This window comes from Cherax quadricarinatus, chromosome 49 (genome assembly GCF_038502225.1).
Source record: "Cherax quadricarinatus isolate ZL_2023a chromosome 49, ASM3850222v1, whole genome shotgun sequence".
Lineage (NCBI taxonomy): Eukaryota > Metazoa > Arthropoda > Malacostraca > Decapoda > Parastacidae > Cherax > Cherax quadricarinatus.
Genome location: NC_091340.1, coordinates 24,793,909 through 24,806,968, shown reverse-complemented (window position 1 = coordinate 24,806,968; position 13,060 = coordinate 24,793,909). Strand labels below are relative to the sequence as shown.

The following is a 13,060-nucleotide window of genomic DNA, read 5'->3' as shown; positions in this document are numbered from 1 at the left end:
CTTCCCACCTCCAGGACTCCTTCAGAGTGCACTGTACTTCCCACCTCCAGGACTCCTTCAGAGTGCACTGTACTTCCCACCTCCAGGACTCCTTCAGAGTGCACTGTACTCAGAGTGCAGACACCCACCTCCACTGTACTTCTCACCTCCAGGACTCCTTCAGAGTGCACTGTACTTCCCACCTCCAGGACTCCTTCAGAGTGCAGACACTGTACTTCCCACCTCCAGGACTCCTTCAGAGTGCAGACACTGTACTTCCCACCTCCAGGACTCCTTCAGAGTGCACTGTACTTCCCACCTCCAGGACTCCTTCAGAGTGCAGACACTGTACTTCCCACCTCCAGGACTCCTTCAGAGTGCAGACACTGTACTTCCCACCTCCAGGACTCCTTCAGAGTGCAGACACTGTACTTCCCACCTCCAGGACTCCTTCAGAGTGCAGACACTGTACTTCCCACCTCCAGGACTCCTTCAGAGTGCAGACACTGTACTTCCCACCTCCAGGACTCCTTCAGAGTGCAGACACTGTACTTCCCACCTCCAGGACTCCTTCAGAGTGCAGACACTGTACTTCCCACCTCCAGGACTCCTTCAGAGTGCAGACACTGTACTTCCCACCTCCAGGACTCCTTGAGAGTGCAGACACTGTACTTCCCACCTCCAGGACTCCTTGAGAGTGCAGACACTGTACTTCCCACCTCCAGGACTCCTTGAGAGTGCAGACACTGTACTGTCCCACCTCCAGGACTCCTTGAGAGTGCAGACACTGTACTTCCCACCTCCAGGACTTGAGAGTCCTGTGCAGCAAACACTGTACTTCCCACCTCCAGGACTCCTTGAGAGTGCAGACACTGTACTTCCCACCTACATGCAAACACTGTACCACCTCCAGGACTGAGAGTGCAGACACTGTACTTCCCTCCTCCAGGACTCCTTCAGAGTGCAGACACTGTACTTCCCACCTCCAGGACTCCTTCAGAGTGCAGACACTGTACATCCCACCTCCAGGACTCAAGTCCGGCTAACCGGTTTCCGTGAATCCCTTCATAAATGTTACCTTGCTCACACTCCAACAGCACGCCAAGTCATAAAAACCACTTACCTCAACTCACCTCTATCTAGCACTCTCACAAATGCTTGCTGGAAGTCGATGCCCCTCGTGCACAAAACCTTTTACCCCCCTTCCAACCTTTCCTAGGACGACCCGTGCCCCACCTTTCTTCCATTGCAGATTGATATGCCCTCTAAGTCATCCTCTTGTGTTCCAACCTCTCTAAATGTTCGAACTACCTCGACAACCCCTCCTCAGCCCTTTGGATAGTACTTTTAGTAACCCCTCTCCTTCTACTCTCCAAGCTATGAATTCTCTGCATAATATTCACACCACACGTTGCCCTGAGACATATCTCCACTGCCTCCAGCCTTCTCCTTGTTGCAACATTCATCACTCATGCTTCACACCCATATAAGAACATTGATACCACTATTCTCTCATACATTCCCTTCTCTGCTTCCATGACTAACGTTCTTAGTCTCCACAGACTTCACCACTCGCCTTTTTTCCCTCGTCAATTCTATGGTTCACCTCGTCTTTCATATACTTATCTGCTGACAGTTAAGCTCCCAAATATCTGAACACCTTCACTTTCTCCAGAGAGTTAAATCTAAATAGCAAAGGATTCTAAACTATGTTGTTCCCTGTCGTGTTGCATCACCTATTATAATTGAAAGTATCCTTTCAACATCTACATTGTGAACTTTGGTCATGATAATGAGGACATCTAAACTCTACACTCCAGTGTTTTGGTTTCCTGTATGATTTATCTCATGGTTGATCAACACAAAAATATTTCTTGCAACAATGGAGTGTTTTGTATCGTAATTTTTGTAATCATTTGATCAGTAAGGTGACCAGAAAACCTAAAATATTTGAAAAAAAAGCCTTGGACACTTGTGTTATACAAACTGCGTAAATGTGTTTATACCAGGAGTGTATCTGGAGGGTGTTTCGGGGGTCAGCGCCCCCGCTGCCTGGTCCATGACTGTCGCAGTGCATCAGGATTTTATCAGTCAGGCTGTTACTGCTGGCCGCACGTCACGTTCCAATGAGTACAGGTCAAGGGACTTCAGCTGTTCCCAGTAATTATTTTATTTATTTTTATTATCACACTGGCCGATTCCCACCAAGGCAGGGTGGCCCGAAAAAGAAAAACTTTCACCATCATTCACTCCATCACTGTCTTGCCAGAAGGGTGCTTTACACTACAGTTTTTAAACTGCAACATTAACACCCCTCCTTCAGAGTGCAGGCACTGTACTTCCCATCTCCAGGACTCAAGTCCGGCCTGCCGGTTTCCCTGAACCCCTTCATAAATGTTACTTTGCTCACACTCCAACAGCACGTCATGTATTAAAAACCATTTGTCTCCATTCACTCCTATCAAACACGCTCATGCATGCCTGCTGGAAGTCCAAGCCCCTCGCACACAAAACCTCCTTTATCTCCTCCCTCCAACCTTTCCTAGGCCGACCCCTACCCCGCCTTCCTTCCACTACAGACTGATACACTCTTGAAGTTATTCTGTTTCGCTCCATTCTCTCCACATGTCCGAACCACCTCAACAACCCCTCCTCAGCCCTCTGGACAACAGTTTTGGTAATCCCGCACCTCCTCCTAACTTCCAAATTACGAATTCTCTGCATTATATTCACACCACACATTGCCCTCAGACATGACATCTCCACTGCCTCCAGCCTTCTCCTCGCTGCAACATTCATCACCCATGCTTCACACCCATATAAGAGGGTTGGTAAAACTATACTCTCATACATTCCCCTCTTTGCCTCCAAGGACAAAGTTCTTTGTCTCCACAGACTCCTAAGTGCACCACTCACTCTTTTTCCCTCATCAATTCTATGATTCACCTCATCTTTCATAGACCCATCCACTGACACGTCCACTCCCAAATATCTGAATACATTCACCTCCTCCATACTCTCTCCCTCCAATCTGATATTCAATCTTTCATCACCTAATCTTTTTGTTATCCTCATAACCTTACTCTTTCCTGTATTCACCTTTAATTTTCTTCTTTTGCACACCCTACCAAATTCATCCACCAATCTCTGCAACTTCTCTTCAGAATCTCCCAAGAGCACAGTGTCATCAGCAAAGAGCAGCTGTGACAACTCCCACTTTGTGTGTGATTCTTTATCTTTTAACTCCACGCCTCTTGTCAAGACCCTCACATTTACTTCTCTTACAACCCCATCTATAAATATATTAAACAACCACGGTGACATCACACATCCTTGTCTAAGGCCTACTTTTCCTGGGAAATAATTTCCCTCTTTCCTACATACTCTAACTTGAGCCTCACAATCCTCGTAAAAACTCTTCACTGCTTTCAGTAACCTACCTCCTACACCATACACTTGCAACATCTGCCACATTGCCCCCCTATCCACCCTGTCATACGCCTTTTCCAAATCCATAAATGCCACAAAGACCTCTTTAACCTTATCTAAATACTGTTCACTTATATGTTTCACTGTAAACACCTGGTCCACACACCCCCTACCTTTCCTAAAGCCTCCTTGTTCATCTGCTATCCTATTCTCCGTCTTACTCTTAATTCTTTCAATAATAATTCTACCATACACTTTACCAGGTATACTCAGCAGACTTATCCCCCTATAATTTTTGCACTCTCTTTTATCCCCTTTGCCTTTATACAAAGGAACTATGCATGCTCTCTGCCAATCCCTAGGTACCTTACCCTCTTCCATACATTTATTAAATAATTGCACCAACCACTCCAAAACTATATCCCCACCTGCTTTTAACATTTCTATCTTTATCCCATCAATCCCGGCTGCCTTACCCCCTTTCATCTTACCTACTGCCTCACGAACTTCCCCCACACTCACAACTGGCTCTTCCTCACTCCTACAAGATGTTATTCCTCCTTGTCCTATACACGAAATCACAGCTTCCCTATCTTCATCAACATTTAACAATTCCTCAAAATATTCCCTCCATCTTCCCAATACCTCTAACTCTCCATTTAATAACTCTCCTCTCCTATTTTTAACTGACAAATCCATTTGTTCTCTAGGCTTTCTTAACTTGTTAATCTCACTCCAAAACTTTTTCTTATTTTCAACAAAATTTGTTGATAACATCTCACCCACTCTCTCATTTGCTCTCTTTTTACATTGCTTCACCACTTTCTTAACCTCTCTCTTTTTCTCCATATACTCTTCCCTCCTTGCATCACTTCTACTTTGTAAAAACTTCTCATATGCTAACTTTTTCTCCCTTACTACTCTCTTTACATCATCATTCCACCAATCGCTCCTCTTCCCTCCTGCACCCACTTTCCTGTAACCACAAACTTCTGCTGAACACTCTAACACTACATTTTTAAACCTTCCCCATACCTCTTCGACCCCATTGCCTATGCTCTCATTAGCCCATCTATCCTCCAATAGCTGTTTATATCTTACCCTAACTGCCTCCTCTTTTAGTTTATAAACCTTCACCTCTCTCTTCCCTGATGCTTCTATTCTCCTTGTATCCCATCTACCTTTTACTCTCAGTGTAGCTACAACTAGAAAGTGATCTGATATATCTGTGGCCCCTCTATAAACATGTACATCCTGAAGTCTACTCAACAGTCTTTTATCTACTAATACATGATCCAACAAACTACTGTCATTTCGCCCTACATCATACCTTGTATACTTATTTATCCTCTTTTTCTTAAAATATGTATTACCTATAACTAAACCCCTTTCTATACAAAGTTCAATCAAAGGGCTCCCATTATCATTTACACCTGGCACCCCAAACTTACCTACCACACCCTCTCTAAAAGTTTCTCCTACTTTAGCATTCAGGTCCCCTACCACAATTACTCTCTCACTTGGTTCAAAGGCTCCTATACATTCACTTAACATCTCCCAAAATCTCTCTCTCTCCTCTGCATTCCTCTCTTCTCCAGGTGCATACACGCTTATTATGACCCACTTCTCGCATCCAACCTTTACTTTAATCCACATAATTCTTGAATTTACACATTCATATTCTCTTTTCTCCTTCCATAACTGATCATTTAACATTACTGCTACCCCTTCCTTTGCTCTAACTCTCTCAGATACTCCAGATTTAATCCCATTTATTTCCCCCCACTGAAACTCTCCTACCCCCTTCAGCTTTGTTTCGCTTAGGGCCAGGACATCCAACTTCTTTTTCATTCATAACATCAGCAATCATGACTTAAGAAATCGTAATGACACGATTGCAAATAAACCATACCCCCGGCCGGGATTGAACCCGCGGTCATAGAGTCTCAAAACTCCAGCCCGTCGCGCTAACCACTAGACCAGCTAGCCACAATAAGATTCATCCAACTAGGTATATTTCTACACCATAGGAAGGTTAGCACAGGCACCTCTGTGACCACAAATGCAAGTTTTTACAGACGAATCTCCAGCTAGCGTGGCCGTGACGAACTCTAGCTCAAGTCCCTTCACTGCCGTCAACATGACGCGGGTTCAATCCCGGCCGGGGGTATGGTTTATTTGCAATCGTGTCATTACGATTTCTTAAGTCATGTTGACGGCAGTGAAGGGACTTGAGCTAGAGTTCGTCACGGCCACGCTAGCTGGAGATTCGTCTGTAAAAACTTGCATTTGTGGTCACAGAGGTGCCTGTGCTAACCTTCCTTTGGTGTAGAAATATACCTAGTTGGATGAATCTTATTGTGGCTAGCTGGTCTAGTGGTTAGCGCGACGGGCTGGAGTTTTGAGACTCTATGACCGCGGGTTCAATCCCGGCCGGGGGTATGGTTTATCAGCAATCATCTGTTTCTTGTCATCCGCACTACATCCACGCACATTTAAGCATCCCAGTTTTATAAAGTTTTTCTTCTTCTCTTTTTTAGTAAATGTATACAGGAGAAGGGGTTACTAGCCCATTGCTCCCGGCATTTTAGTCGCCTCATACGACACGCATGGCTTACGGAGGAAAGATTCTTTTCCACTTCCTCGTGGACAATAGAAGAAATACAGAAGAACAAGAGCTATTTAGAAAAAGGAGAAAAACCTAGATGTATGTATATATATATGCATGTGCGTGTCTGTGAAGTGTGACCAAAGTGTAAGTAGGAGTAGCAAGATATCCCTGTTATCTAGCGTGTTTATGAGACAGAAAAAGAAACCAGCAATCCTACCATCATGCAAAACAGTTACAGGTTTCTGTTTCACAGTCATCTGGCAGGACGGTAGTACTTCCCTGGGTGGTTGCTGTCTATCAACCTACTACCTACCCAGTAATTGAGGTGCTTTAATGTACTTATACGTCAGTGAAAGTTCTCTGTACATTCTCCAGGTCAGCAGTTTCACGTACCTTGAAAAGGGCCGTTAGTGTACAGCAGCATTCCAGGCCAGAGAGAATAAGCGACTTGAAGAGAATCAACATAAACTGACATCCCTAATTTTGAAGGTTCTCGTTATCCATCCTACCATTTTGAAATATTATTATTTTAATTATTACATTTATTTAGTATGTTTTAAGTACATACATGTCCATTACAGGTCCACTGGTAATACCATTCCTGGGTCACGTGGTGTCTATAATGATCCACAGTCTGCCAGTAGCAATGATGAAACTAGCAACAAAATATGGTAATATAGTCAGCTTTAAGAGCCTCGGAGAATGGTAAGTTAACAAATGATGTTGATTTATTTATAATATTGAAAATAACTGTAACAATAACTATGATAATAATCAAATTATTTTTATTATTATTGTTGCTATACGAGAAAGAAGATGTAGATTCTAGTGTTGTAATCACTGGTCACTGTGTGTGGATACAGTGAACAGGCGGGACCAGGAGCTATGAATCGACCCTTGCACGCCACAAATAGGCGAGTATATAAGAACAACACTGGTCTTTGCAACACAGAGGTGATGCTGGAAGAATGTAGAGAAAGACACAAGCCAGAGAACAAGTTGCTGTCTGGGCGACGTTTCTCTCCCTCAGCTGAGCAAAATGTCGAGTGAAAACCTTCCTAAGTTTATTCAGACGTAGGTACACATAAATACAGTTACATAAATTATCATACATAGCAACACACACATGTAGATCACCTGTGTCTTCGGATACCCTCCAGGTGTCACGGAGGATCGAACCCCCTTCAATTTCCCCTAAAGTGTTACCATGGTGTTATGTGTTGTGTTTACAGGACTGTGTTAATATCTGATACTGAGCTGATGAGGACAACTATGGCCGACTCTGCCTATGCTGACCGTATGCAACTCATGCTCTTTAACATCAGGGACCAGATACTCTTGGGCAAGAAGTGGACTCAACTTGGTGAGTACCCGTTAAAAATATCTTTATTTAGTACATATACAAGGTATACAGACCATAGCTGACATCAATGACATACTACTACATAGAAAGCCGCTTGTTAGGCAGAGCATTTCCCGCAAATTAGGTCAGTTTTGTCCCCAGGATGCCACCCACACCAGTCCACTAACACCCAGGATGTGGCTGTGTGTGAGGGTGTCAGTATGTGGGTTTGTGTGTGAGTGACAGTATGTGGAAGAATATTAAGGAGTCAGTATGTGGGAATACATGTGAGGGTGTAGGTACTCGGGAATCCATAAGAAAAGTCAGTATATGGGAGTTCCTGAGGTAGTATAGAGACGCTTGTGATACACTACATCCAAGGTCGTGCAACACATGCTATCTGCAGTTGATCTTCCAATGCTACCCTTTTTAAGATTATTCTAAATAACCCCTTCGTCTGCGTCTTGTTCAGGCATCATCGGCACCAACGGGGAGGTGTGGAAGAACCAGCGTCGCTTCACCTTAAGGACTTTGAAAGACCTCGGCTTCGGGAGACGCAGTATCGAGCCCATCATTACAAGTGAACTTGAGGAGCTGGTGGAGTACTTCACACAAAGACAAGGACAAAAGCTTAATATTGCGGTGAGATTTTGATCTTAAATAAATTCAGATTAAGTTTACTTTCTTTGACTAAATCGTGATTTATCGGGAATTGTAGTTTCCGGTGTCATGGCAGAATTTAGAAAGAAAAAAGCCTACAGAACAAAAGTGCTTTTTTATAAATGAAATCTGCTCTGTATAACCCTTGTAGGTTTAGCGCTTCTTTTTAATTATAATAATGCGAAGCAAATAAGACAATAAGGAATATGATAAAAGCACTTTTTTAATTATGTGTTGAATTTTGTCGACTGTTCAGCTGCCTCCCACCATACATAAGGGGGATTACCAATAGACCCCTGGTTCTCTTCAAGACCCCCTGCCTGTCAAGACCCCCTGGCTGTCAAGACCCCCTGGCTGTCAAGACCCCCTGGCTGTCAAGACCCCCTGGCTATCTTCAAGACCCCCTGGCTATCTTCAAGACCCCCTGGCTGTCTTCAAGACCCCCTGGCTATCCTCAAGACCCCCTGGCTGTCCTCAAGACCCCCTGGCTGTCCTCAAGACCCCCTGCCTGTCAAGACCCTCTGCCTGTCAAGACCCCCTGGCTCTCTTCAAGATCCCCTGGCTCTGTTCAGAGCCCCCTGGCTGTCTTCAAGACCCCCTGGCTGTCTTCAAGACCCCCTGGCTGTCTTCAAGACCCCTTGGCTATCTTCAAGACCCCCTGGCTATCTTCAAGACCCCCTGGCTATCTTCAAGACCCCCTGGCTATCTTCAAGACCCCCTGGCTATCTTCAAGACCCCCTGGCTATCTTCAAGACCCCCTGGCTATCTTCAAGACCCCCTGGCTGTCTTCAAGACCCCCTGGCTATCTTCAAGACCCCCTGGCTATCTTCAACACCCCCTGGCTGTCTTCAAGACCCCCTGGCTATCTTCAAGACCCCCTGGCTATCTTCAAGACCCCCTGGCTATCTTCAAGACCCCCTGGCTATCTTCAAGACCCCCTGGCTATCTTCAAGACCCCCTGGCTATCTTCAAGACCCCCTGGCTATCTTCAAGAAGGCCCTGGACAGGCACCTAAAGTCAGTACCTGACCTGCCGGGCTGTGGTTCCTACGTCGGTTTACGTGCGGCCAACAATAACAGCCTGATCATGGACCGGGCCGCGGGGGCGTTGACCCCCGAAACCGTCTCCACGTATAGTTCAGGTATAAGTATGTTGGGAAAGTCAGCGTTAAAACGTCAGTTAGTTTTTGCCCCTTTTTTCTTTATTCTAAGTTAAATCAATACGTAGATAAATGGTTCAGAGAACCGACAACTTGATAAATTAAACATATGCAACACTTGGGTATCGTCGCCACACAGTGGCTTCATCAGTCGTATACAATGAAGAATGGTCAGGATCAGAAGGCGTTTGAGGTAATCAGTCCCTCACCCTGGAGTCGACGTAATCAGTCCATCAGTCTTGAATGGGCCATCAACAGAAGTGTTGCAAAGACAGTGACAGTACTGCTTTTACACTGTGCGCTTGCAATAGTTTTGTCAAGAACAAGTGAAAGTCGTCGGGCAGTATCCTGTGTTATTGGACAATCTGGCTGAATTCCATTTGGCACAAATTAGGTATTTTCCCGGCGCGTCGTTGTGATATTTGCTGGTGTTGGCTGAGCAGTTGATGCTGGCACCGCCGGTGTTGTCACTGCTGGTGTTGTCACCGCTGGTATTGTCACCGCTGGTGTTGTCACTGCTGGTAGTGGTGTTACCGCTGTTGTTGTCATGGCTAGTGTTAAAACTGCATATAATTTCTCATTACCAATGTAAAGATCATCAGTTTCACAATAACTATTACTATTTCCTACAACAATAACATCCAGTTACCATACAACAATGTAACAGTGCACGAACCAGAAATTTACCCAGTGGGACGCCTCACTGCTCTTCCTCTGATACGCTAATATTGTGTGACACACCTATATATATATCTCTCTCCTTCCTGTGTTTGCAGCTGTTGTTCAACAGAAGTGTTGTGAACGTCCTCTGGGCCATGGTAATAGGTAAGAGGTTCTCACACAATGATACTCGGCTACACGACCTGGTAGACAAGGTGCAGAATATTGCCCGAAGCTTCAATATCTTCCATCCTGCCTTACAGTAAGAATAATTTACTTTGAAATTTTATGTGACTCGGTAAGTTAGTGTTTATTTAAGTGCAAGGAGTGATGGGGGCTCGATCCTCTGTCCAGTAGTCGCCAGAGACACACTGGTTAATTGGTCTGAGAAGTAAGAATGGTTACATTGTGTGTGTGCTCACATCACCTAGTTGTGGTTGGAGGGGTCGATTGACAGCTCCTGGCCCCGCCTCTTCACTGGCCGCTACTAGGTCACTCTTCCTGCTCCATGAGCTTTATCATACCTCTTCTTAAAACTATGTATGAATCCTGCCTCCACTACATCACTTCCCAGACTATTCCACTTCCTGACAACTCTGTGACTGAAGAAATACTTCCTGACATCCCTGTGATTCATCCGAGTCTTCAACTTCCAACTGTGACCCCTTATTGCTATGTTCCATCTCTGGAACATCTTGCCTCTGTCCACCTTGTTGATTCCTCTCAGTATTTTATATGTCGTTATCATATCTCCCCCATCTCTCCTGTCCTCCAGTGTCATCATGTCGATTATATGGGTATACTATGAAAGATACGGTACGATGTTGCACAATCATCTCTCCTGGCACTGTATCATTCATTCATCTACCCTGGAGTTTACCTGGAGAGAGTTTCGGGGGTCAACGCCCCCGCGGCCCGGTCTGTGACCAGGCCTCCTGGTGGATCAGAGCCTGATCAACCAGGCTGTTGCTGCTGGCTGCACGCAAACCAACGTACGAGCCACAGCCCGGCTGATCAGGAACTGACCTTAGGTGCTTGTCCAGTGCCAGCTTGAAGACTGCCAGGGGTCTGTTGGTAATCCCCCTTATGTTGTGCATGGGGATCAACAACATTCAATCACCTAAGACCTCTAATAACCCAGCAAAAGGCAGCAGTCAGAATAACAAATTCCCTCTCCCGACAGCATACTCTACCAATATTCAAAAGTCTAAATCTGCTCACCATTAAGAACATAAATACTTATTCAAGCGCCTACTACATACACAGAACAATACACTCAGACATAAACCCTCCACTCAAACTTCTCCTCACCAAAATTAACAGGACACACAATCATAACACAAGACACGGATCTCTTTTTGATGTACCCCGTGTCCATATTACACTTTGTAAAAACTCTATGCACATAAAGGGCCCCAAAATTTGTAATTCATTACCAATATATACTGAAGTAACCCGGTCTGAACACCTGGAGTTTACCTGGAGAGAGTTCCGGGGGTCAACGCCCCCGCGGCCCGGTCTGTGACCAGGCCTTTTTAAAAACCACTTACTCACCCTAAACTTAATACTCAGTATTTAATATTTAACTTTACCCCAAAATTTCCCAAATCTTAATGCCCAATGTTCATACATTATTAATCCTACTTTGTAGCATAAATTCCTACCCAAAACAATACTGTGTTAGACCCAACTGTAACATTCTCGTACTATAAACCACTCAACATCTCAATGTTATATTCCCATAGTTTAATTTCAATATTCATTATTGAAATTTGTGGTGAAAGGTTTTGAAAACCGACAAGTTGAAGAATTGAGTCACTTGTGCAACACATGGGAATCTTTACTGAAGAAACGTTTCGCCACACAGTGGCTTCATCAGTCCAATACAAAGTAGAAATGGGTAAGGAGAGGAGGAGTTTGAGGTAATCAGTCCCTCTTTCACGGTGGTTGTTTTGCATATTTTTAAAATCACCTGTTTACTGTGATCTTATTGCATATATATATATATATATATATATATATATATATATATATATATATATATATATATATATATATATATATATATATATATATATATATAAAACCTATGTTTGAGGATATTCTACTAATACATATGTAATGGTCTTTCAGGTTTCCCTGGATTCACAAAGTCTTCCCAAATTTAAAGGTGATCAAGGACATTGAAAGATGTATGAAGGATCTATTAGCTTTTATTGAGGTAAAGTATATGTACACGTGTGTGTGTGTGTGTGTGTATGTATGTATGTGTTGGGAGGGTTCCGTGGAGATATAATGGTTAGAGATAAACACACTTGTTGGGTTGTAACACTTATATTAGCAGAGTGTGTGAGGGGAGTGGCACAGCCTGCCTGTAACCACCTGTAGGTCTATCAGTGAACTGAGGGAGAGGCAGAGTGCCCGACACTCACATGTGGCATCACGTGACGTCACACATGCTAGCCACTGGGCCTAGCTGAGCAGGGAGCCTAAGTGTATACATGGATGATATGATCTACAATATACTACACAAGCATATGTATAGGGAATTCAGTAGCTATACTGACAGCTTGTTCATGTTACGTATGTCGTCTCAACATACCATACTCTACAGGCTGAACAGGAAGGTGGCTCTGGGCTAATTCTATACAATAGCAAAGACATAGATAACTTGAAACTAATCACAGAAATGGTTATGAGATATATTTAGTTGAATGGACAACATTGGAATGAATGTTATATTAACGGATGGTGGTTTACGTAATGGATAGTATCGTAATATATTACGAATTAAACGAACAAATCATAGTATAATAAAAGATAAAATTGATCAATTGAACTGTATTCATGCACTCTACGGATTCTGAGGGAGAATATATATTTACAAAGATGAAAGTAATTAACAGCAAAGGCAGACCTGGTGCGCACAGATCATTACTGCTAAATCTCAGAATTCGGAGGGAATGTAAACACACACAAAAAAATTGTTTTTGAAAACTGATCAGCTAATAATAAAACACACAAGGGATCTGTTCTTTCTTACTGGAGGAATGAACAAACTCGGTGGAGTATTGTTTACTCTGATGTTGATTTCAGTCTAGTAATTATACTGGAGGAATGAACAAACTCGGTGGAGTATTGTTTACTCTGATGTTGATTTCAGTCTAGTAATTATACTGGAGGAACGAACAAACTCAGTGGAGTATTGTTTACTCTGATG

At 43.7% G+C, this 13,060-nt stretch overlaps 1 protein-coding gene across 1 annotated transcript in view; it reads left to right on the top strand.

Moving 5' to 3' along the window:
- LOC128697090 (cytochrome P450 2J6-like) overlaps positions 1-13,060 on the top strand; it is a 55,074-nt gene that overhangs the window by 19,007 nt on the left and 23,007 nt on the right. Inside the window, exons 3-7 of the mRNA XM_070095269.1 lie at positions 6,601-6,724; positions 7,252-7,382; positions 7,834-8,003; positions 9,957-10,102; positions 11,974-12,061. Of these exons, the coding sequence (XP_069951370.1) occupies positions 6,601-6,724; positions 7,252-7,382; positions 7,834-8,003; positions 9,957-10,102; positions 11,974-12,061 (659 nt within the window). The remainder of the gene's footprint in view (positions 1-6,600; positions 6,725-7,251; positions 7,383-7,833; positions 8,004-9,956; positions 10,103-11,973; positions 12,062-13,060) is intronic.